Source organism: Teleopsis dalmanni, chromosome 2 (genome assembly GCF_002237135.1).
Source record: "Teleopsis dalmanni isolate 2A chromosome 2, ASM223713v2, whole genome shotgun sequence".
NCBI lineage: Eukaryota > Metazoa > Arthropoda > Insecta > Diptera > Diopsidae > Teleopsis > Teleopsis dalmanni.
Genome location: NC_051847.1, coordinates 102,770,088 through 102,796,335, shown reverse-complemented (window position 1 = coordinate 102,796,335; position 26,248 = coordinate 102,770,088). Strand labels below are relative to the sequence as shown.

General features: G+C 32.4%; 3 protein-coding genes across 5 annotated transcripts; 1 reads left to right on the top strand and 2 right to left on the bottom strand.

The window, feature by feature from the left end:
- Positions 1-14,638: 14,638 nt before the first annotated feature.
- LOC119680742 (ADP-ribosylation factor-like protein 4A) lies at positions 14,639-17,344 on the bottom strand. Of its 3 annotated transcripts, none has more exons than XM_038093699.1 (5): positions 17,112-17,344; positions 16,553-16,687; positions 16,380-16,499; positions 16,125-16,325; positions 14,639-15,432 (listed from the first exon to the last, which is right to left on the bottom strand). In XM_038093699.1, exons 2-5 carry the CDS (start codon positions 16,604-16,606, stop codon positions 14,818-14,820), a joined length of 990 nt encoding a protein of 329 aa, XP_037949627.1. In that variant the 5' UTR covers positions 16,607-16,687; positions 17,112-17,344; the 3' UTR covers positions 14,639-14,817. The 3 variants fall into 3 exon arrangements, with proteins under 3 accessions (XP_037949627.1, XP_037949624.1, XP_037949625.1); XM_038093696.1 differs by having other exon boundaries at positions 14,818-15,432; positions 16,553-16,684; positions 17,112-17,312; XM_038093697.1 differs by lacking the exon at positions 17,112-17,344 and adding an exon at positions 16,808-16,826 and having other exon boundaries at positions 14,818-15,432.
- A 2,407-nt stretch (positions 17,345-19,751) lies between these two features.
- LOC119675234 lies at positions 19,752-25,178 on the top strand. Its single transcript, XM_038086422.1, has 4 exons — positions 19,752-19,850; positions 24,236-24,474; positions 24,616-24,755; positions 24,811-25,178. Exons 1-4 carry the CDS (start codon positions 19,752-19,754, stop codon positions 25,176-25,178), a joined length of 846 nt encoding a protein of 281 aa, XP_037942350.1.
- On the bottom strand, positions 24,916-26,162 carry LOC119680741. The gene is made up of 4 exons (XM_038093695.1): positions 25,979-26,162; positions 25,519-25,918; positions 25,366-25,469; positions 24,916-24,996 (listed from the first exon to the last, which is right to left on the bottom strand). Exons 1-3 carry the CDS (start codon positions 26,042-26,044, stop codon positions 25,420-25,422), a joined length of 516 nt encoding a protein of 171 aa, XP_037949623.1. The 5' UTR covers positions 26,045-26,162; the 3' UTR covers positions 24,916-24,996; positions 25,366-25,419.
- Positions 26,163-26,248: the final 86 nt, after the last annotated feature.

Below are 26,248 nucleotides of genomic sequence, written 5' to 3'. Positions count from 1 at the left end.
TAACCGTTACTAATTTAGTAAAAAAATTATTTATCATGTCTTTTGTCTTTTGATATAATACTTAAAAAGAATTAAATTTGCGTTATATTATATTTTTCGAAAATACGAGTTGTACGCGCTTTACTTTCCCACTCACAAATAATTTGCACATTTTGCCTTTTATTTTATAATTGAAAAATATTTCTTTGAGGCAAAAATAAAACGCTTTGTGTGTAACTTATTTTACAAACCAAAAATTATTTGCAATGAAGGTATTTTATTTTGGAGCAAAGTAAATCTTAATTTTAAAAGCTATATTCATCAACATAAAGTACATAAATGGGGTTACTTCAAAATTATCAGCAGTTACCTGTGTTATATTTCGGTCAGAGAATGAATCAGAAAAGTGCAATGAGTACTCAACACTCGAATCATTGCCTGTGTTTCATTTATATACATTCTGATTCTCTTTTTCGTATATTCGATTCCATCTGATTCATACATACAGCTGACAGCACTTATAATGATTTATACTCTGCTTAGATGATACTCATAAACACCGACATTCGACACGAAAGTGATGCAAATGATGTATGAATCATTTATGAGTATTACGTCACAGTCAAAAAAAACTTATTTGTTGTTGTTTACTGTGCATATAATTTCCTACTAAAACAGCCCATATTTTAATGCACAAGAAGTATTAAAGAACACAAACAAAACACATGCATTTACAATGCTAGCAACAACAACACATACCAAAAGCATAAAACTAAACAGAAATTTTTAGTTCGCAAACAAACAGCGCTTATACAAAATTCCACACAGCACTCACCCGAGTCATCGAGTCATTCATACTCACCTGAATATATGCTATGATTTCTGAATCATACGCATTATTGTAAAGCTGATTTATTAGCACCGGCATTCGTTAACGAACATACTTATGAATCAGTTCTCCGGCGAATGTGAATGCGTATAAGTAGTAAGTGAGGAAATCATTTATACGCATTTATATTCGGTTTTTTACGAGTGCACTCTGAATGTTGAAATTATGACTCGTTACAGTTCTCTGGTATGAATCGATTGAGAGGTGATTCGAGCTAAATTATTATGTAGCCAGATAGAAAACCTCTATTTGATAGAACCGGTTACGCGTAAATAAAATCAACTTATAGGAAGTTTTACTCTGGCGGCCACAGACTTTGGGAGTTGTTAATTACGTAAGTGATGTTTCAATTGATACATTGTGTTTCTTCGGGTATGTTCTAATTCTATAGACAAGATTATGGACTATCAAGAGAAATTGTATTTTAGACCAAACACTATTTCGAAATGGTGAGGAAATAACGGTTTCCCTGGCTACCAACAGCTCGATCGAGCTGGATAACTAGGTAAGAGGGACGTTTATTCAAGGTAGATAAAATGAATTTGCAACATCCAGTAGAGGCTATTGCCAATTAATAAAATTGATGCTTCTGTGCGTTTGTGTAGTGATTACATTTTACATTGAATCCTGCATTAATTGTAAGCGAATACCCGCTGCCAACCATTGAAGTCTTTCGCATTAGCGGGTAAAAGTAAATTTGGCAGAATGAATTTATCAAATCTTTTTTCCAACTAGAGGTAGATACAGTGGACCAACATCTATCGTCTTGTATACACTCAGCAGAAAAACTCTGCGTACAGAAAGTAAATTTGTTTCTACGTATAAAAAATTAGTATTTAAATAAATTCTATTTCAATTCTATTTTTTATTAGTACTTTTATTCATTTTATCTTCATTTATCAAAACTTGTATCTAACAGTTTAGTTAGGAACAAGTAATTGTAGTAATTAAAAATGTAAAAAATCAACGCTGTCGAGTCTGCGTACAAGAGTTTAAAAAGTATAGTGATATTTTCATTAACTTGTCGGATAACCTTCCCTTTTTATGACCCCCATAAGTCGCTTTGGCATTGAATTGACCTGTTTTGCGGTCTCATTGCTGCTTATTTTACCCCCATTCGTCGACTATTGCGTTCTTCAGCATTTCCTTGGAAGTTATATTAAATTCACGTATCCGACACACCAGTAAATCCCATATATGTTCTATAGGATTCCAATCTGGAGATTGTGGTCGTGTTTTGAGTTGCATTAGACCATTATAAAGCACCCAAAGCTTAACAACTTCTACCGTGTGTTTGGGTCGTTATCTTGTTAAAATAAGTTATTATCCTGTAATCCAAATTTCTCGGAACATTCAAATAATCAATTTTATTCATTATCGACACATTGAAATCCATTTTTCCAAATTCATTACTCTATACACTCCACTATGTTTTATTGTTGGTTACAAATTTACAAAAAAGAACTGCGTTACGTGAAATCCCAAGTCTCCAGATCCTCGGTTACTCCAAACTTTTATATTTGGAATTAACGAATGCGTTCATCTTGATTTTTGAGAACGAGAACGCAGGAAAAAACTGTTTTTGGCCAAGAGCGCTTCAAGGTCTATTGGCATACGTTCAGCCAATAACCATACGTCCAGTCCGTAACCGCAGTTCGTCCGATACTATACGGTAAGCAGGGCAGATGCGTAAGTTTGGCAATTTATGTGCACTTTTCATTACACGTGAATACGACTTTATGGTTGTATCATGCGTCCACACAGGAGCAGCATATACCATCACCGACTTGGAAACTGATGCTAAAAGAACTCTAGCGATGTTTTTGTGGCCTTCTATGTTTGGCATTAACCGGTATAATGTGTTGCTAACACATGAGGCTTTGTCTCCCATTTCGTTTAGGTTAGTTTTGAAACTCAACCTATTATCTAGGGCAACACCGAGATATGTAAGTTGGGTGCTAGATTGTATTTCTACCCACTTTAATTGAGGGTTGTTCAATATTCTTCCTACTGCTGAATGACCGTACCTGTTTTATGCTCAGCACGCTTCATCCGCTGTATCGCAACCACGATTTAGCTGCTACTGTCTTCCATTCCTTAATGTTGAAAATAAATGCATAGTTCCACCATCCCTTAGAGGACTGTTCCCATCTTTGCTGTCATTTTATAAATGAATTTGGGCGGCAGATTTTGTATCTGTCTGTAACCATAGACAGAAGACACATTCTTTCGCTCTGAGGACCACCTATGTTGGGAATGATTTGGTTAAATGCACTATGTACTATTGTTGCATTAGAGCATACTACCGTAAGATGCTGTTTGAAGCTCAATCTTACATCGATCATGACTCCAAGGTATTTTATTGCTTTTTGTGATAATATTTCTTGCCCACCAATTATGTTTCATCTTCTTTTGCTTTCTTGAAGTTATCAGTATCGCTTCATTTTTTGAGCAACCAGTTTCAGTCCTGCATTTTCAAGTTATCGGTGCAGTCTTGTTGCTTAGCAGTCTTGCTTTTAGGACATTAACGTACATAGCATTCCACAGTGCAGGTCCAAGAATTGATTCTTGAGGAACCCCGCCAGTAACCTAATAAGTTAATAAGCTAATAAGTAAGTTAATATTCAAATCCACATCAAACTCCTGGTCGGTAAAGTTAGGTTAGGTTGGAATGGCGGCTTTGTATCCCAAAAAGCCCACTTGAGCTGAAATGATGTCCTATTGTGATACCACTGTAATAAGTGGAACGCCTATATCTGAACTGTTAATGTTAGGGAGAAGAGCAACATCCACGTTTGGAGATGATACTACTCTTCCAAGCGTTCATAAAAATTCTTGTACCGATTCCCAGGAACTACAGGCTCAACTCAAGGACGTCCAAAACTGACTATCCAAGTGGCGCATACAAGTAAATGAGCTAAAAAGTATACATATAACCTTTACACTTAGTAAAGATACTTGTCCACCCGTAGCACTCAATAACGTTATTATACCAGCATCCCAAAGCGTTACATATATTGGTATTCATTTAGACCGACGATTGACATGGAGACAACACATAGCCGCAAAACACAAATAAAATTAAGGTTCCTTAAGTTGAATTGGCTGCTCAATAAAAGTTCAAGATAACAGCTTGTTCATAAAGTCCTGCTATATAAAACTATGATTAAGCCCATATGGAGTTACGGGGCCTAACTCTGGGGTAAAGGCAGCGCGTCAAATATCGATGTTATACAGCGCATTCAGTCAAAAATATTTCGTTCAATAATAGGAGCCCCTTGGTTCCTCAGAAATTTTATAATGCATATGGACCTTCAAGTGCCTCTAGTCAAAGACGAATTAACCCTCCTACGGCAGAAATATGACACTAAAATAATGGTACATTGAAACCTACTTGCTTAATATCTTACCAGAACAAGAAACATATCCCGTCGATTCTTGACTAGCAGGAAAGAGCATTGAGTCTGGTTGCAGCTATTTTGGCTTGCTGTTTTACAAGAAGCCGAGATGGCAGTCAGTAAAGCATAGCAAAAAGAGCTTGTGGGGGTGAAGCGTAGAGCACCAGTGATTTGTAGGGCAGCTATCCTTCTAGTTTTGTCAATTAATTTTGTGTGGTATCTGTATTTGTGTGATGTGATTCCATAACGGCTGTGTAGAGCCAGAGTATAATACGAGTGTGATGTGATTCAATAACGGCTGTGTAGAGCCAGAGTATAATACGAGGTTGAAGACCCCAACTGCGACCTATATCACTTCGACAGCAGTAGGTACAGCATACAGCTTTAAGGGCTCTCTCAGCCAAGTTGGCCTTCCAGTTGAGTTTAGAGTCCAGAATGATATCCAGATATTTGACATTTGAACTTAAGTTTAGCGAAATGCTCTTTATCTTAGGTAGAGAAAAGGGAGGTATTTTATATTTCATAATGAAGAGAAAGACATCCGTCTTAACTGGCTTTGAAAGGGATTTTACGATACCATTGGGGCAAACGTTGTTGAAAGCGCCATCGATATCTAGAAAAGTGGCAAGTGTGTATTCCCTGAGAGATATGCAATGGTCAACTTGCGAAATGAGTGCATGGAGCGCAGTAGAGACAGACTTGCCTTTAGTATATGCATGCTGTGATGAAGATAAGAGTACCGGGTTTATAGTGTTCCTGATATGAAGATCTAGAAACCTCTCCAGTACTTTTAGAAAAAAGGGGACAGACTATTTTTAATCCAGTTGGACTTGTCCTCAAAGCACCATTCATTAAGAGACAAGCGAGTCTCTGAAGCTTCGTGCAAACAGTAATATAACCAGCCTGTGTGACCCTTTGTCACCAAACTAGGCAACCATACGTCATGATAGGACATATTATTGCCTGATATATTCCAAAATATCATCTTTGGTTTGAGGCCCGATTTTACAGGTTAAGTTAACAAGGCCAATTCGGTAGATTTGCTTTTGGAGTAAGCGATTTGAGTTTTGTAAAGACTTTTAGACAATTCTATACGAATATAGATATCTATGAGTCTTTTCAGAGTTTTCAGAAGGAAGGATGAGAGACTAATCGGTCTATACAATTTAGCGTCATCCATGGGTCTATTACTATTTTTTGGCATAAATACCACGTTATATTATCTCCAAGATTTTGGCTTGTACTTCCAGCATTTGCTTGCCCTAAAAAGTACCTTTATTGGATTGATAAGAACGTCTATGCCATTCTATATAAGTGCCGGGAAGATACCATCACTTTCTGGAAACTTAAAGGGACTTAAAGACTTAGCTTTAATTATGAGACCAGATAGGGACCTCAATCGTCTGTCTGGTTGTTTAGAGCTTATCGTGCACCTATCCACAGATGCATCACATAAGAGTTCTAGAGCTAGTTCGAGTTCATCAATATGACTGATTGAATTCATTAAATACTAGCTAAGGACAGTCTGAAGATATTCCAACTGATGTGCTCACGTGGAGCTGGTAAATTTTCAAGTATAATCTGACTCGGCAGTTCAAATAAATTATGTTGATAGTCAGATAAAGGCACCTTCTTTGCGACCTTCCAATTAACCACATAATTGGAGATAAATTGGTTAGAAAGATTAAGGTCAAAGACCTATCTTTTAATAGCATTAATAAAAGTGGGTTCAGAACCATTGTTCAATATGCTGATGTTATTACTACTCAAGTATTCTAAAAGGATCTGCCCTCTTCTATTTATGTTAGTACTACCCCATAAGGTGTGGTGAGCATTTCCGTCACAATTAATTATAAATTGTAAATGATTAGATTTGCAGTAACTTACCAAGTTTGCGATTGCTTCAGGTTTCTCTGCATCGCCTGGAAAATATGCCTATGCTATCACGATCTCACGTGTTCCGCAATCAAAAATGGCCGACACCAAATCCCTTAGGATGAAATCTGGAATTGGAATACAGTTAACATTTTTGTTTACTAATATAGCAGTTCTAGGTGACTCTATGTCATCTTACTCGATTGATGCTGAAGACCTCCTATGTTCCCACTGACTGTCCTTATTTTGCTCATTTCAGTTAGGTTTTTTATAAGAGTCTTCGATTCTTCGTGAACCTCTTTCTTTACGGGATTCTCTCGGAGTCGACCTACAGATATCGCATCGAGAGCCTCTGCAATTGGAGTCACAGTAGACATTGATATTGATCGTGGGACCATGTGCCCCACTTTCTGTCTCTCCGTTCTAGTAACCTGGAGTTTTTTGTGAAACCCTTTGTGTCACAGCCTGTTGCTCTGGCTGCCTCTCCAATGTTGTGTTGCTTGCTTTCAGAAGCAGCTTAATATGGCTGAAGCGGTATGCTATTCTGCTTCCACCCTGGACTAGTGTATTCCAAGATACATCGCCGACAGCTAAGACAATGTGGCACTTCCCAAGTGCTTGCATTTAGCCTGTTCTGGGTCTGAATTGTGGCTAGGACCTTGGTGGTTTCAAAGTCAAAACTGTGCTGAAAATATCCCCCTCACCAGATGTGTCTTTGGGAATTCTAATTCCTTAGCTACTTTAACGTCTTAGTTGCAATCGGTACCGCATTTTTCCAGACCCTTTTTGCCGTTTGATCATTATAACACACCACCATGAGCCATCCCGTGCGTTCCCGGTTTAGGACACATTTAGCCAAATCAAAAGGAACAAATCCTAATTTGATCCCCTTGGCCTGACTTGCTACTTGACTGACAGAAGGTCTGCTCGACCTCTGGAACGAGGTGTTCTTCTTGGGTTTCTTACTAGCTGGCGTGACTATGTTGTCAGATAGAGCTCTTTTAGCTGGCGCTCTATGGGAGTTTAGACACCATGTCTAGGGCCACATTCCTAGAGTATCCCTGGGTCATATAAACCTTGAATCTCCTCTTCAGTTTTACAAAATCCTTTTGGTCCTGTTAACTGATCCCTTTTATGCTGACATTGAATATGGTAACCCCCGACTGGTCAGAACAGAGGCTAACTCCATCAATGTCATTTAAGGCAGCATCAGACACATCAGTTTCTGTACTGCTAGTATCAGTATACTATGGAAAAACAACATTTTCCACAGCGTTTACGTTTTCGCAGATATGCTGCCCGGCAGCAGCAGTATTTAATGCATCATCCCCTTTTATTAGTTCATTTATTGTATCCATAAGATATCTCAAGAGTGTTAGGGAAGTATAAGGTCACCGCTGGCAGAGGTCACCTGGAATCCGCAGTTTGCTATTAAGATCGTCACTAACTTCGTCACTATTTCTACAGAAATAGATATTCCACCGTAGATTAGGGGGTTGTTCGGCTCTCAATCATACATGCATACATACCACATCATATATTCTTAATTAAGACTTAGAGCTTGAAACAAAACAGAACCAAATTTTCATAGTTTCAGTCAAACTCAGAGTGTTTTCTTTCATTCCGCCAGTTGCCGGCGGCCTCAAAGAAGCAGAGATTTTCTACGAACAACTACAGATAGATTGACTGACGAACTTAGTGAGTAGCACCTAAATCAAAAACCCACCTACTCCCCAAGACGCTTAGATGTTAAAGTAGCCATTCGGACCACGCAGTCAGCCCACATAACTACACAGAAGAACAGCAAACTACTACATAAGACAAACGCAATACTACGTAAACCATAGACTACATGGACAACACAAACTACCTTAAACCTAAAGATAGATTTTAGTTGTACACCTCATACTAGAAACACGATGAATATTCCAGTCATCAGACAGGTGCCAGGTGACTGTGAATATCCATTAGTATAGTCCAAATTGCACCTAATCCCCTACACCACGTCAAGGTACATACCGCGTAGAGGTGAACAGTTACTTGACAGTCAAAAATTGATGTGTTTTGTTTTTCTTATAGATTTCGTTATTTTACAACAAACTACTGAATTTTTTTTTACATACCGCGTAGAGGTGAACAGTTACTTGACAGTCAAAAATTCATGTGTTTTGTTTTTCTTATAGATTTCGTTATTTTACAACAAACTACTGAATTTTTTTTTATATTTACATTCTTAATATAATAATTATTGAAGCCGTTAGCTTATTTGTTTTGACTAACAAAGATAAATATATTGTGCCATATTGGTTACGTGTGTACTAGTCAACATTATTACTTCACAAAGTATCGCATATTGGCGATACAATACTTTTGATATTGTAGTTACTCCAACAAGTTACGGCTAATTTATATATAGAGTGTCAACACCTTACAGACCATTTTTTAATTGCACTGCTGACTTTTGTAGACCACTTTACTATAAAAGCATTAAATAAACTCACGTCTGTTTCAGATAAATGGGTATGAGTTCAGACAAGTAACAATTTTAGAGTTCGACTGTAATATTAATTTCGAAAATATTTGTGTAAACTGCACTCTCGTATTAAGTCGGTTCGTAATCAATTAAATATTTAGGTTAATGCGTTAGTGCCCGTTCATTCCACCGAAAGAATAGATAGCTCGCAGAGTATAGCTATCATGCCAAGTGAAATATTAAGGAGTATAAAGTTTAGATTAGAATATGTGCTCGGAAAAGTAAATAGATAGGCGAAGTTATAGCGGATTTAGGCAAAAATTATCGATTGCTGTGATTATGTGAATGGCGATATGTGATTATATAACTGTTTGGAAAGTGGTTATATCCGAACCTCATTTGAAACAGTTCTTCTTCTTGTTTCATGTCAGTTTTTCATGTCTAGAGATGACAAGCGGATGTCTGTTGAAAATCGAATAGGGTTGTCATAATCGAAAGGTTGTTTTTACGCTATCCATGCAGGAACATGTATGTAACATGTTCAGAAAGTAAATAAGGTGTCTGGGAACTTTGAAAGGTAATTGATGATTTTGCAAATATCACGCATTTGTTGGTATACAATGTGTCATCGCATTGGGTTGATTAAAGATAACATTCCAATATATGCTGCGATGCCTATACTCTTCACTCTAACCTACCGATATAGCCGTTTCCATTAAAAGAATCATACTTCCATTCTTCCATTGTAAATATGTAAGTACTTTCTTATGGTGATAGCTACAATTTTTGGACTTCGGTACTTTAATTGCTGTTTATTTTTAAAATAAAAAGTAAACTCAAAATATGTCTTTATACATGTATCAAGCGGGGCGCTTACTTCTTAATTAATAAAAATAGTGAAGTATCACTACACCAGCTGTCTACAGTAGCTGAAAATGTCAAATTTAAAGTTCAGTTAATACATACAATGACGATTTTTAATTAAAAATATTTTTTGTATACAAAAATAATAATATGCAATAAAATTAAATTTTTTTTTGTATTATCTCTTACATTTAATAATTTCGAATGAAAAAACTGAAAAAAGTACTAAATTATGTTAAACAAAATTATTAGCACCTTATGCAAAAATTAAAAAACAAATTTTAAAAAAATATTTACGGTTTAAAATAATTATTTAGTCAAAACAAAGAGTTTCTACCCAATATTTTGCCATTCTTTGAACAGTGTCACCTTCAGTTCTGCCTTTATCGTTTTAGTATGTTTTACGTGATACGCGAGCCACATACGCACATCATACCGTACATTTCAGATCATGGTCATATTAGAAGCTAAACGTGACTGGTAAACTTAAGATTTCAGACCTTTGACGTTTCTCTAGAGGATGTTTATATAAAATTTTTTGTCCATAATTCCCTTAATAAATTCCAATGCGTTGACATCTGCAGCGGACATACACCTACATGGAACCACAATGTTTCACAGACATATTAGGATTACTTTTTTTGCAGTTCAGTATTTGGTTTTCTTCAAGTCGTTTGATAGCTATAAGATAGAACGATCTTAAATTTTTTTAACCAAGAATAGTATATTATCCCAAAAGTCAAAAGGAGCTTAAGTACTCCTTTGCATAGGCTAAATGCTTCTGGTGATTGACCTGTAAAATAAACGGTTTTCATCTAGCAACACGCCACCTGTAATTTGTTTCAACCAGTAGACTCCTGACCATTAGGCGATGAATATCCTCGCTAAACTCTCGGTTAACTTCAGCGGCGATCAGATTTTAACCTTTATTATTTTGTTGCGTTTACAGTCGCTCAAAGCTTTAGGTCGGTCCGTGTGCTTTGCATTTTAGAATGATGTCTCCCTCTTGGAACGGTGTACAATGCTCCGATTGATGTAGTGGCTTCTACACATCATTTCCCTAATATCGGCATAAGATTTACCTTGATTGTGCAAATAAAGAATTATTTTCTGCTGAGATTCGGCAGTTCTTTATGTTTATTGCTCATTTTGTTCAAAATGTATTAAGTTTGTTATTTAAGGTTTGTTAACGTTTTTAGGAAGAAATGTGGAAAAAACAGGTATTTTCTAGGAAAAAGTTGTCAGATCTACGAAATTATGTTAAAATAGTTTATTAGAACCTAAGTTTGCCAATAATTTTAAATGTAAGAAATAATATAAAGAAATAAAATCAATTTTATTGTAAATTATGTATATTGTCTAAAAAAATTTTTATTTTTTTTTTAATTTTTATTAATTAAAAATCGCTTCATTAACTTGACAAAAACAGTGTTAAATTTCAATATGTTTGTTGTCGTAATAATTATGTTCGTCACTGTATATTTAACTCTGCGTACTATTCGGCTTCTGTACTCCATATAATTAGACTACAGTCAAAGTCATCAGTTACTAAAGCGGTTGTAGCTTAATCGAGACTTTTGTTTATGAATGAAAATGGGCAAGACTAACATTCCCGTTAGACGATATGTTGAGTGAGATAATCAGGCCTATTCTGAATACTCTCAGGGAACAAAACTCCCTATTCCCACGCTGTTCCCAAACACACAATTCCCTTATTCTGAATTGCTTGGGAGACAGCAGTTTTGGGAACAACAACAGTTTCAAATTTGCTTTGTTAAATTTTGGCAACCATGGCACTTTTTAATGACGAAAAGTGCGAAAATGAGCAAAACAAAGAAAAGAATTGCGTATCATATGTTGATTTAAATGTAAAAACCGCATTATTTGTTTGCTGCACAAATTATCGAAAATAAAGATGTTATTTTATGAGTAAATAATAAATAATAAAAAACTTTTATTTTAATGAGTAAAATAAATATATAAAAAGAATTGTGCATGAGCAAAATAAACCAAATGCTAAATTCTAAATTTTTAACTCTTAATTAACTAATTAAAGAACAACCTTACGTTATGATATCAATTCTTCAATGTCTTTATTTTCAAACATTCACTGCTTTTATACACAATTTGCGTAAATTATAATTTAATTTTTTTAATTAATTAAATTAATTTTTAATTAGGAATGTCCTTCATACTTCAATTAATGAACTAATAATAGTTTATGATTGCACAGATGTTACAATAAAAAAGAAGCAATGTTTTACCTGCACAGAATTGCAAAAGGTTATTTTAACTTATTCTTGAAATCCCATTCATTTCAGAATTTGGTTTCCTTTTATTTTTCTATTGTTCTAAAAACAAGAGTTAACACTTTAATTAGTGGAAAAAACCCGTGTGAATAAAATAAATAAATAAAAATTTAAATATTTTAAATTTGTTATACTTTTATTAAAATAATAATTTTAATAAAATATATTAAATGAAAATTTTGTTATATTAAATTTTTTAAAATTATTTTATTAAAATATATTCGGAAAACTAATCAACTCCTGTGGATAAAATAAAAAAATAAAACTTTGAAGATATTAAATTTATTGTAATAATTATATTATTATTAAAATATTTTATTAAAATATATTCAAAAATTTGATCATTTTTAGTTACTTTTATATTAAATTAAACCATTTTTAATACTTTTTTAACTTGTCTCCCCAACAATTTGCTTGGGAAAGAATTTGTGCAAAATTGGGAAAAAAACTCCCATTCCCATGCGATTCAGAATAGCAAAATTGGGAACAGGAAACAAAACTCCTATTCCAAAATGATTTAGAATAGCAAACTTGGGAACAGGGAACAAACTCCCATTCCCGTGCGATTCAGAATAGGCCTAAATATACGTAAGATTTAAACCGAATTAAAACCAACAAATTATTGAATATGTTATACAGGTTGTTGAAGAAAACAGGAATGTCTTAGTGTTTATGCAAAACGATTTTTATGAGCCTTTTTGACTTAATCCAACAGTTGGTAGCGAAAAATAATATACATAACTGTAATGCGGGTTATTTATATTTTCCAAAATCAATAATACACACAGAGGACAACGTTTTTCAGCAATAGATAAGATAAAACTGATATCGTAAAGCGAATTCAACACCATACCTATAAAGATATTTAACCAAAAAATTTCAAAGGGTCTATATTTTAAAATATATTGAAAATACATTAACGACAGAATACTTTTTGAAAAAATTATATACATTTATGAAAAAATATACAAATTACAATCAAATCTTACTGATTCGCTGATTCTGAGCTTTACATTTGGCAGGACCCGAGTTCGATTCCTGGTACTTGCAGTCTCAAAAAATTATTTACGAATAATTAAATACAAGAATTATTTCCAAGACCACTGATGGGTATTTGGCAATACTCGAAACAGCTGTATGGTCAGCCAAAAATTCAATTAATTAAAATAATATAAAAAAAATAAAATTTTTGTTGTTGTAGTTCAATACTTTATCTTTATCTAATCTTACTGAATTTTTAATTTATACAAAAATGAACTCTAAAACAGCAAAGAAACATTACTTCAGTTAATAATAATAAACTTGCTTCACTTACAGTAGCAAAACCATTCGTTTATTTATATAGTTATTACGAATTAAAAAACATATTTAAAGAAATAGTTATTTGTTACAATTAATTTCATACAATTTCATCTGTCAGAAACTGAAAAATATACAAAATTTGCCAAAATTGAAACACGGATAATTTATAAAATTGGTTTCCTGATAATCTAACACATATATTTACATTTTTTTTGTAAGTTTATGTCTGTGAAACTATTTATAATAAAAATTTAACTATCTTAATAATAAAAAGTACTACTAAAATATCATTGGTGAATTATTTTTTAATTACTCGAACGAATAATTATATAAGAGATAAGTAATTCAATAATAGGTTTAAAAAATATTTGATATGTAAAATTATGAAACGAACAAAATTGTTGTTTAAAGAGCTAGGGCTGAAATTTAAATAAAAGCTGAATCTGCTACGAATTCAAAATTTTTATTCCAATACATGTTTTTAAAACGTAATCTGTATTTATTTTGCTTTCTGATTCCATTTCCAGTTATGACTATTTTGTTGTAACATATTTGTAAATTAATACATGGAATTAATGTTTATTTAGTGATGCTGACTTATATTTAGACCTTGCATAATATAAATTAATACATACATCAATACATCATAAATAATATATTTTTTAATCTGTAGGAAATCCTAATTAAAGTATTTATAAAAGAACAAAACTACAAATTCTCGATATTTTCCATTTTAATTTTCGTAGTTATAAGCAAATAAAAATTATTAGAAATTTTATTTAAAGAAAAAAAACCTTTTTAAAAATCATGGTTTCGTGAAACATTATTTGCATAAAAATCGAATGCACCAAAACGCTTATCATACTTACATTTATAATTGTGTGAAATAATCTGATCCCTACTATTAGTAAAACTCGGTTAGTCGAACGAGATTGGTATTTTTAAATTTAAGTTTCTGGTTTCAATATAAATACATCCTCAAATAAAAAAAATAAAGAACACGACAAAATATATATAGAGATATTAACATCATTTCAAATATCCATAGGTAAAAAATATAGGTAAATTTTTAATATTCTTTGTAAGTCAAATAACACAAATGAAAATATATTTATATAGGTATGTATAAAACATCATATGTATTTTGTGTCTAATTGTTAACTGTTAAATCAAAAATATTTCGGAAACAAATTCTTTGGCTTTATTATAAAGTCGGACTTATAAATAAAAATTAAAATAAAATAATACATATAGACAAATAAACACCAAATAAATAAGTTATAATATATATAACTTATTTATGTTAATAAAAAATAAGTTATTATTACATTAAAATAAACAAATATGTACAAATAATAAATAAATAAATACATAAAAATAAATAAACAAAAGAAATATGTTTTAGTAAAACATTAAAAAAAATAAAAATAATAAATCAAATAAAAAATTAAATACGTAAAAAATATGAAGCGATAAATATCAAACAAAAATAACATATATATTTTTTTTCATAAATTTTAAACGAATAAAACGATACTGATAACGAAATGTAAAAATGTAATTGTTTACCTTTACAGACATGTTTACGTTATTTTATAATTAATACATTTTTTTAAAAATTAAAAGATATCAGAATCATTTTATAATACTTAGACTATGGTAATGCTTGGCTATAGTTTCGTTATAAAATATGTATCATGAATTTAAATATAGTCTTAATTAATAATATTACCGTTTTTTTTTAAGAGATTTATTTAATTTGCGACGTTTAATTATCATATCATATAACGCTTCTAGACCCTCTTGCAAACCCTCTCCTGTAATTGCACATGCTGGTTGTATGTACCATCCTTTAAACTGAATCGTATTAACTTTATTTGCTGCTGTAAAATCTACTACTTTTGTGTTAGGACTGGTAACAATGGTGGATGCTGGTATGGTTATATCGGTGCTTTTGTCATTTAATTGACTAAAATCCAAATCCATATCTGATATATTTGAAAGAGTAATATGCGTTTGCGATAACGTGTTTACGCCCACTGATGGGGCCAAATTATCATTTGTTAAGCTGCGACTGCTTAGTGCCACAGACGAAACACTAAATGACTTAATATGCTGAGATGTCGGAGTAAGACTTCTTCCGTACAATGAACTTGTCGTACCAGTATTGCTTGTACTACTACAGCTCACGATATTTCCAGTAGATGAAGACCCCGTATTTTTAGTTGACAAATTAATAACTGGATATAGAAGTTCTTGTAACCCTAGTAGTTTTTCTAGCTCTTTGGGATCCCTTGCGCCAGGCAAATCTTGCTTATTTGCTAATATCAATACAGGTACACCCTGTAAAATAAATTTGTGAGTAAATAAGTATTTAAATATTCTAGTCTTTGATTTAATTTTACAGCATAGATTTGTAAAACAAAAATTTTTTTAAATCAAATCAGTATTTTTAGTTTATTAATTGGTACTGGTCAAGCTAGCACAATAGTTTCAATTTAGCACATCTACCGCATTAGTAATAAAGAGTTAAAATATATTACTAACGCTTTATGCCAACTGTAGACTCGGAAATGTATTAAAGAAGCCAAACTACAACAAACGCATAATTATATCTGCACTTTCAAATCCTGCTGCACCAAATGAAATTAATATTTGCTATTGACGCAAACGAGGATGTTATTTACAAAAACGTTTGTTGATTGTCACCACTGAGTATTAATTTGTATGTGGATTCTGCTCATCTGTGCTTATTTATGACAGTTTTTATATGCATATTCGTATTAAGTATACAGAAAATTTTTAAAGTTCAATAGTAAATGGCGTTACAAAATCTATGCAAAAATTATTATTACTTTTAAGGCTGTAAACAAATCCAATAATGGACTGTGCCAAATGAGAAAATGTAACTAGCGTATCAATCGCTACGTTATATACTGAAGCATATTCGAACATATATTATACATGCAAACATTTTTTAGGGATAATACTTAAAATTTTACGAATTTTCTCTTAAATCTCTATATATAATATACTTGATTATCTGGACATTTTGCAGTACGCATCAACTCCATTTTTGCTTCTTCCATGCGCTCCACATCGACTGAATCAACAACGAAGAGTATGCCATCTGTACACCGTGTATAACTTCGCCAAAGCGGTCTTAGTTTTTCCTGACCACCTACGTCCCACACGAGAAATTGAACACCTTTTGCCTTACCGTATGTGCCTTGGACCTGCGAAAAATTCTAAATGAATATTATATATCATTACGAGTGCACCATAAATACCTTTTCACAATTAAATCCAATTGTAGGCACGGTATTTAAGTATTGATCAAATTTGAGTCTGTACAAAGCAGTAGTCTTCCCAGCAGAGTCCAAGCCAAGCATGACAACATGAAAAGTACCCTGTAAATTAGGAATTAATAATACTATAGTAATCAGATAAATTGATTCGATACCTGTGTTGGCAATGCATCTAATATGTTTCCACTTTTACCCATCGATACGCCCATATTTAAAAATTTTAGTACATAAAGCAGAATTTCTGAAAGTTCATGAAACTACGTCATATACCGACATATTTGAACAGTCTTCTGGAATACAAATGACAACACGACATTAAATTTAATTTATATAAGAAACCACTACTACTATATAGTAGCATATATGTTCATAACAGAAAATCAAAACTGTATATATAGTGAGAGAAATACCATCGGTAATGTAATTCTAAATAGTCTCCCTGCACTTAATACCTAATATTTACTTTACTTTGATAACTATTTGAGAACCAATTCATCTACTAAAATATTGTTTGCTAAGCTTAGTAAAATAATTAAAGGAAAACTTTATAATTACACGTAGACATAAATAATGTTAAGGTAAATCACATTAAATTTGTTTACATATATATTATTATTTTATCAAACTGGAAATTTTAATTTGTTCTAAACTAAGTACATGAAGATTTTATCTTAATAGTAATACAAAGAACTACATTTCTTTCCTTCTTTGTACCTGTAACATCCACATATCAGTCGATATCGGTGAAATTACACTTCTTATATCGTTTTTCACAATCTAAAATAATTTGTTCTAATACATAAACAATTACAATGAATTTTTCCAAAAAACGCTTTCATTTATACTATTGCAATTTAAAAATACTCATATCAGTCTGTGATTCTAAATTCGTACACAACATAAATCGACCATTAAAATCAATTTTAGTTGAAATGTTTTATACAACTGCTGGGCTTGTATTTCATTTAAATATGTATTCATACACTTACAAGCATGTTTGATGCCTGTATCAAAATCAACCAATAAGCACCACATAATTATGTTATATGCCTTGTGTTCTTTTAAATAAAGAGCTTTTCTCGCAAGTACGGCAAAAAAAACAGTAAGTTGCTGACCTTTAATGGTTGCAATCTACGCAAAACAGCAACACAAAGTTAATTTGTTTTACTATATTAAATATAAATTTAAAATTTATAAATTCTGAAATAAAGAAATTGAAATATAATCACAACACTTTGAATATTTTGGTCACAATCTATAAATTTATTGTGACGACGCTGGTGAGACTGACCATACCTCACAAATAAGCAACGACTGCAAGAAAGGGTCTACCTTGCCCAGTATAGCTATACTGGCCAACCACATCTGCCAGTAAAAAACATACATTACCAACGCAATAAGTGAACTATTGAATATTTGCAACGAATATTGCAATCATATGTGAAGAATTATATGTAAATATAAATTCAAACAAAATTCATAAATTTCATAAATTTGAAAATTGGAAAAAAAGAAATATTTCAAGGTTTTATTTTGAAATTTTCAACATTATCATTATTCCTTTCAATTTTGTGTTCAATATAATTTTCAATTTATGTTATTAATTTATTTTTATACAAAATGTAATTTGCTTGCATTATGTTATTTTTGCTATTTGTCAAAACGTAACACTTGACAGATTACAACAGTGAAGCCAATGCCTCGCGTAACCAATATAGGCTAGCATGCATTTTTTGTCATACTTGCGAGCCACTGAAAATGCCTATTATTGTTTACTACACAACAAAAAATATATATCAAAAATAAGCTTTTAATAAATTTTAAAAGTTATGACAATTTGTTTCAATGCTTAATTACTAATGCTATTAAAATTCTAAAAGAAAAAATTACGATTAATAGTGTTAAAACAGGATATATAAACAAAAAGAAAGAGCGATTTCCGAACAAAACATTCTTGGTAAAAAATAGTGGCTTCGGAAATCGCAAAATCTGTAGGAAGTATCTTACTTAGCTAAAGCTGGCACTCATTGACTTGGTTACAAAATTGGTCAAAACTCTTGCAAAAAGGATAATACGGCATTTACACTAGCCGAAAATGGCCCATTTTGGTCAAAAATCGAAAATGAGAAGCGAATGGCTCATTCTTGCAAATAAAATTTAAAGTGCGAATGAGCCATTCCATCACATTCTGTATGAATGCATCCCAACGATGTTCGCATGCATTCCAAATATGTTTCAAATGCAAAGGAATACATTAAGCATACCCTAAATAAAAGCTCTTCATGGTATTTTGACAGTTTTAGAAAGCTGTTTTTAACATATTTACAAAAAAGGTAAATAAATGTTTGGTGGTTGCATTTTCTAGAAAACGATACACCTATTTTTAAAACTTCAACTCCCAAAAAGTAGTAAATCGAAGTTAAAAATATGTTTTAAGTTTATATTAAGATATGAAGGTATATTTACCCTTCATGTAACATTTTTTTGGCATAGGCCAAAAATCAAATCAACTGGCAAGTTGAAAAATCAGCTGTTTGAAATGAGAACAAACGAATTACAACGAATGTAAACATTTTCATTCCAAATGAGCCATTTTCGGCCAATGTAAACGCCATATAAGGTGTAATCTTTAAACATGACTGCTCCAATAGAACAACTTCTGGTTGCTTAAGAACAAGTTGGCATCACTGCTTAAATCAATAAATAATATGACAGGTAAAAATTTTTAAACAAATTTGCGATTTATAAATAAATATAAATACAAAATACTACAGATTATTAGCAAAAGCTGGCACTCAATAAAGTTTCTCTATATTAATATATAATATATGTATAAAACATATATAACAAAAAAATTAATGGTGAGCACTTTGAATTTATGTAAAAATAGACATTTGTTTAGACTTTTTATTCATAATAATAGACAGAAATAGTGAAATAAGAATGATACAAAGAGAGCGGCGCATTGGCCAAATATTTAAAATTTTTGATAGCTGATACGAGGTCCTTAATAAATTCGTTTATAATGCTGGAAAGTATATTGTTCGTTGTTTGTGAGCTTGTCAGCTGACAGCAGCAGGAAATATAAATGAGTAGCCAGAGTAGGATCCCCAACCGACAACACGGATCCCCTGTACATCATTGTTTAGTTTTTTTTTTTCGAATGAAAAACAATAGTGCTATGTCGTCTTTGCTTTGCTGCCATCCAGTGTTATTGTGTAATTGGAATTAAATTGTCTCAAGAAATTAACAGAGTATGATATATCTGGACGCGTAGTATCGTTTTCAAATATTTTTCAATTATCACATTTAAAAGTGGGCCCATTTATGAATTTTACATCTCAGCTAATAATCATGTCACGTGTTCTCTTTGAATATAATCGACAAGCTTTCGATTTAAACGAGTATCCGGGAAAAATACATGGTTCGGGGCGAGAGTCAATTTTGCCTATCGTAGGTCTTTTATTTAACGCGTGTACTTTGGAACCGAAAACTTTCATATGAACTATAGTGAACTATAGAAAACTTTCATAGAACTATATTCTTCCTACACATATTTTTCACGGGACTTCTTCCGTCGTTTTTGTCACACAACGATTTTTGTATTAATAGTTTCTGCCAAACGATTGTGGCGCTCCTACTTACTTTATCATACACGTCGCCATCTCTATTAGCATTCTATTTTTTTTTTCGGCCACACCTGGGAACGCAATAGAATGAAAAAGAAGTATAAGGTACAGTTCCACATATCACACCCAAGAACTCTGAATTATGAATATATCATTCTATCTACTCAATGGTTTGAGAAATGTAGTAGACTTTTTTATACGAAGAAGATGTGCTCGCTAAAACACATTATTCTAGTTCTCATCATTCTTATAGTCACTGAACAATTATGCAATACCTCGTCAGAGCATTTCCTATTTAGGAATACAATATGGCTGTTTTTTCGACTAGAAGGCGATTTAAATATATATGCCCCCAATAACTATTAGGGATCGTACCAATGACGACGCGTGCTCTATCTGAAAGGGTGTGTGGTCCTTCTACAATGTTGTTTTTACGTGTACTGCTTAAATCAAAAATGATAAACTAAAATAACATAGATGAATGTTTTATTTATAATAACTATATTACATTAGGCAACAATATATTCACAATATAACATTTAACAATTCATTAACAAAATAACATATTATATAAATTAAATTATTAATTTATATATACAAAAGAGTTTGTACTCAAAACTATACATGTTTATGCAGCGATCAAACAAAACCGAATGCAGAAATATTCCACTTGCTCTACTGCTATAATCAATATTCTTAGTGGTAGAAAGTCAAGCGTAGATCTAAAACAAACAATCATTTTACGTAAGAAAATTATGTAAAAAGATATAATAGAGATTGTAAGAATAATATAACGGGAAAATATTCATTCAATAATAAAATTAACTATTAATTATATAAACATACATTTAATATTTGCATGAATAACTATAATAAAAAAATATTTAATAACTTATAAAAAAAATAGTTATTAATCATGTTAGAAAGTCATTTACAACAGTACAAATGCAACCTTGCGTACAAAACAAAACTAACGATGACAGCACAGTGAATGTAATGCAGTCAGCTGTCAATATTGTGCCACCGTAACAGCACCAACGAATTAACATCATTTCAGGCTACATAGCGTAACCTCACTTAGCATCACATCACATAGAGTACCATAAAATAACACAACATATTATACACATACAGTTTGTACAATAAAACAATGTAAAGTAATTATGCCCAACAAATCATAAAAATTTATTTAATATTTTTTATCTTCAAATCGAAATTAATTAATCGAAAACTATATATATGATATCATCAGCGTTACAGCTCGGGGTGAGTTTTAGCTGCATCAACCAGCTTTCTCCATTTTGCTTTGCATATTGTTTTAGACTTCCAATTTTGGATACCCATTTTTCTGATGTCGTCGAACACGTTGTCGAGCCATCTAATACGTGGTCTATCTCTTCTGCGGTCGTTGTGCAGCCTGAAATGGAGTATTCGCTTTTGTGGTCTATCTTCCGTCATTCTCGTGACGTGCCGATCCATCTCAAGCGCTGTGACATTACCAATTTAACAACATATTTACCGTTACAAACGATGTTTGACGATGTTCTTCGTGGTTCAAGCGAATGGGACCATAAATCGTTATCAGCACCTTCCTTTCGAAAGCTATGATTTGGTTTTAATGTAATTTCTGTGTTTTCTATTTTCGTGTGTTTTTACATTCACCATTCTTTGTATTTTGCTCAACAAAAGCTTTCACGCTTTGACGTTTCTTGTGTTGTTTACAAACGTGTTTTATAATAAAATAAATATATAAATAGTGTATAAATTAGGTATGTATATTCTTCATTTATTTAAACACACTTCATTATTTATTGTTAATTGTAATTATAATTTCAGATGAATTCAATATATTACCTATATATTGAATATAATTACCTATATAAAATTTTTTAATATAAAATATATATTCAATAAATCCAATTTATTTTATTTTAGATTATACTGAAATTCCACAGTGAGTGAAATCAAATTATGTCTTGAGTGTTAAATGTAGCTTACTGCGATGTGTAACATAGTTAAAACTTCTTTTGTAGGTACTAGTATTGTGTTGTTGTTATTTTTATAAAATAAATAAATTTATGTAGGGTGGAAATATGTGAAAATTTCCATTTTGACATTTCCCTCCTTCTTCAGGAAAGTGAACTATGACAGGACGCACTTCCTGTTAGCATAATTTCTGTTTTGTTTCTTTGGATCTGTGTTATTCTGATCGCAATCCTGTTGAAGTTTACTTCGGCCTTTCACTTGCCGTTGTCGATTTTTTAAACTAGATGGTTTCTGAGGTATATCACAACATTTTCTGACTTGATTGAATAATCTGTTATTTTTTCTATTCAGATGAGGAGAACCAACTTTCTCTAGATGTAACTGCGGTAGTTGTTCTTGTTGAATGATGTCTTTTACCAAAACTTCTTGTGTATAAGATGGTAATAGTTGCTGAGATAATTGGCTAATACTTTGCATTTCTTGAATCACCTATGCTTGTCTTGCAGTAGTTTCCATTATTTAATCGTTTTGTTGACCTTATTGTGGTAGGATATCTTGTACCTGCTATCGAGGTGTCTGTTGATGTTGGTTCATGAGGTACAGATCCGATGAGGTTCCCACCAATCCTGTCGAGTATGTAATCAGATGTTTTTCGTGTAGCTGTAGCTCTTGTAAAGGATTGCGATCAGAATTCTTAAGTGCAACGTCACAACCGTTCATCTATTTGTCAATATGAACTCGCTGAACACAGATTCGAACATATAAATATAGACATCGTCGGCCCGCTACCGCCATCAAACACATATATATTAACCATCATCGACCGTTTCAGCCGATGGCCAGAAGCAATTCCGATTCCAGATCAAACAACGGAAACTATCGCAAACGCACTAATTACGCAATGGATCCCACGTTTTGGCGTACCCTTACGTATCACAACAGACCAAGGGAGACAATTTGAATCTTCATTGTTTAGCCAACTAGCTGAAGTTATCGAGTGCAAACACTTACGAACTACGAGTTACCATCCTCAAAGTAACGGAATGGTGGAACGATTTCATCGCACATTAAAAGCAGCCTTAACGTGCCACCAAACAACTTCTTGGGCAGAAGTTTTACCAATAGTATTGTTAGGTCTACGCACGACTTTTAAACCAGACATTGGAGCTTCTGCTGCTGAAATGCTATATGGCTAAACACTACGTTTACCGGGCGAAATAGTAAGTAACCTTAGCCACAGAAATATAAATCAACACGATTTCATAACCAAGCTAAGAAAACAAATGCAAAGCGTCAAGTCAACTTTGGTATCGCATCATACAGACCGAGGTTACCACATACAACCGGCTCTAAGCTAAGCCACGCATGCATTTATACGAAATGACAAGGTAAAACCACCATTGACGCAACCTTACGCTGGCCATTACCAAATACTAGAGCGGAGTGACAAGACGTTTAGAATACTGATCGAAAACAAAGAACAAACAGTCAGCATAGATCGTCTGAAAGCTGCTTTCATATGTCCCGATACAGACATTGACATCCACAACAAATCAATGGTATACCACACTCTAAACAACGTTAATTGCGACCAGTCTGTGCGACCAAATACAACAGCTGACGCAACGTTCGTTTTCCAACCAAATTCAGTGACTTCATCACTTAGGGTGGAGTATGTGGCAGCACCAAAAATATGTATAAAGAGCTGTCAACAATGCAGAGAAGAGATAACAATATCCGCATCTCCCGCCATTAGTCTTTAGTCTTTGTCGTAGTTATTTGGAATATAGAGAATATGTTAAATAAATATATAAACAAAAATCTTAACTTTAATAATATTTTATAATAAATAATTATAATAAACAAATAAAGATATTCATTTCAACAAAAGAGTGTGAGGACCGAAATAAAAAGTAAACGTAATAAACCACTACAACTGTTATACGGCGTTTACATTGGCCGAAAATGGGTCATTTTGGTCAAAAATCGAAAATGAGTATCGAATGCCTCATTCTTGCATATAAAATTTCAAGCACAAAATGAGGAATTTTCTCACATTCTGTATGAATGACGTTCGAATGCATTCCACATATGTTCCAAATGCAAAGGAATCTATTGAACATACCCTAAATGAAAGCTCTTCATGGCATTTTGACAGTTTGAAAAAGCTGTTTTGACATATTTATAAAAAAGATAAACAAATGTTTAGTTGTTTTATTTCAGTTTGAATTGTTACCAACCATGAGCAGCGAAAAATTACTGAAAAAAAAACAAGTTGTGTGGCCGCTCGAGGCGGAAAACATTTTGTGTGAACTTTGGGAGGAAGATATAGAAAACCTCCGTGGCAATAGGAGAAATAGCCACATTTATAAAGAATTTCAACAAAAGCTTTCATTGCGTGGAATGGAGGTGTCGGTTAAAGGAATTTCGAACAAAATAAATAACTTGACGAGCAAGTATAGGTAAATTTAATTACGTTTTTTGTATTAATTTAAATTATACATAAAGTATATTATTTATTTATTTACTAGGTTACATAAATTAAATTTTCTATTTATACAATTAAATTTATTAACTAATATGAAACCTAAAATATATTATAGAAAAGAAAAGGCAGCGATGGGCATGTCGGGTGGATCTCCATCTACTTGGCCGCTGTACCATAAGGTACATGCCATATTAGGCAGTTTTAAAATCCACAACGTCGAAACATTGATGGATGAAACTGGACACGAAGATAACGGTATGGTAATTATAATATTTTTCTTGAATTTATAATAAGTAAAGTAATATTGTAGTTTCAAACATTACTTCATTGGCCGAGCCAGCAGCTTTGGAATCAAATGAAGACACAAGTTTTTGTCCATTGTTCGAGTCAGTTGATTTTCTTTATGACGCAGACGCAGCTTCTCCACTGCAGCAACTTAACTCTTCAACAGATACAAATTCCACTGCTGCGGTTGAAACAACATCTTTTGGAGCATCTGCAAAGAGAAGAAAAACAGACAGCATTTTACAGGAGTTACAATTAATGAGGGAGGAAGATAAGAGAAATGAGAGTAACTGGCAGCGTATTGAAGAGCGGCGAAACGATTTGCTGGAGAGATTGGTCAATAACTGTGAAAACTACCAGCAATCTTTATTAGAAGTTTTAAATAAAAAATAATAATATGTAAATAATTATAGTATAGTAAGCATAGCACTGCTAGCATACCGTATTATGTAATATAAATATTTTTATATTAGTATTAAGTATAATAATAAATCATATTAAGTACAGTATAGTAAGTAATATTAATTTAGTAATATTAAGGATAAACAGTAATTAGTAATATTAATAAAAAAAAGATTACCTAAAAATGTAGCAATGGCTGATCTTATATTTTCAGATGTTGGATCGTTGTCAGTTAACAAAGCGGTCCATTCTTTCGAGGATGCACTTCAATGTGACAACCGTCTGAAACAAAAAATTTACACACTTATTTCCACATTGGATATTGAGTTACCTATAGCACTAATGCATTGTGGAAACCCTAATATATTAAAACCATTGATGCAATCACGAATTGTTGCTTCATTTAAGGGGTACTGGTTTAAATAAATTGGTTGCATTATTTTCCAGACTTCAGTGCAAAATTCTTTAAGGATTATGCATACAGATGATTTGGACACTCCGAAAAGGTTGCCCACAGTTCTGTACTCCGCGGATGAGCCAAGTGCGTACACTGCAATGGCAACTCTCTTCTCTAATGGAATTGGTCTGCGAAAGTTACTGTTTTGTTTTTTCATACTTTTGACTAAATCGCATAACTCTTTAAAAGTGTCCATTGTCATTCTGAAGTTTTCCTTGAAAAACGATGCATCTCTTTTTGGAACTTCTTCTTCCCAAAAAGTACTTAATCGGAGCTAAAAAATAAGTTTTCAGTTTATATTATATATTTTTTACTTTTATGTTATATATTTTACCTTCATCCAACATTTTTTTGGCACAGGTTCTACTTGGGCTACTAGTGCATTCATTAACAATTGCATTTTTATTTTTTTGTTTTTTTGCTTTCGTTTCGCTTTATTTATACTACTTGTTAATGTGATTACAATAGCTTTTATTGTTTGTAAATAATTTAATTGTTCTGCAATAATCACTTTTTTATGTTGATTGTTCATTTTTGTAAACAAATGTAAATTTAAACAAAATAAATTACTACTTCAAATGTCAAATAAAATTTACATTCACAA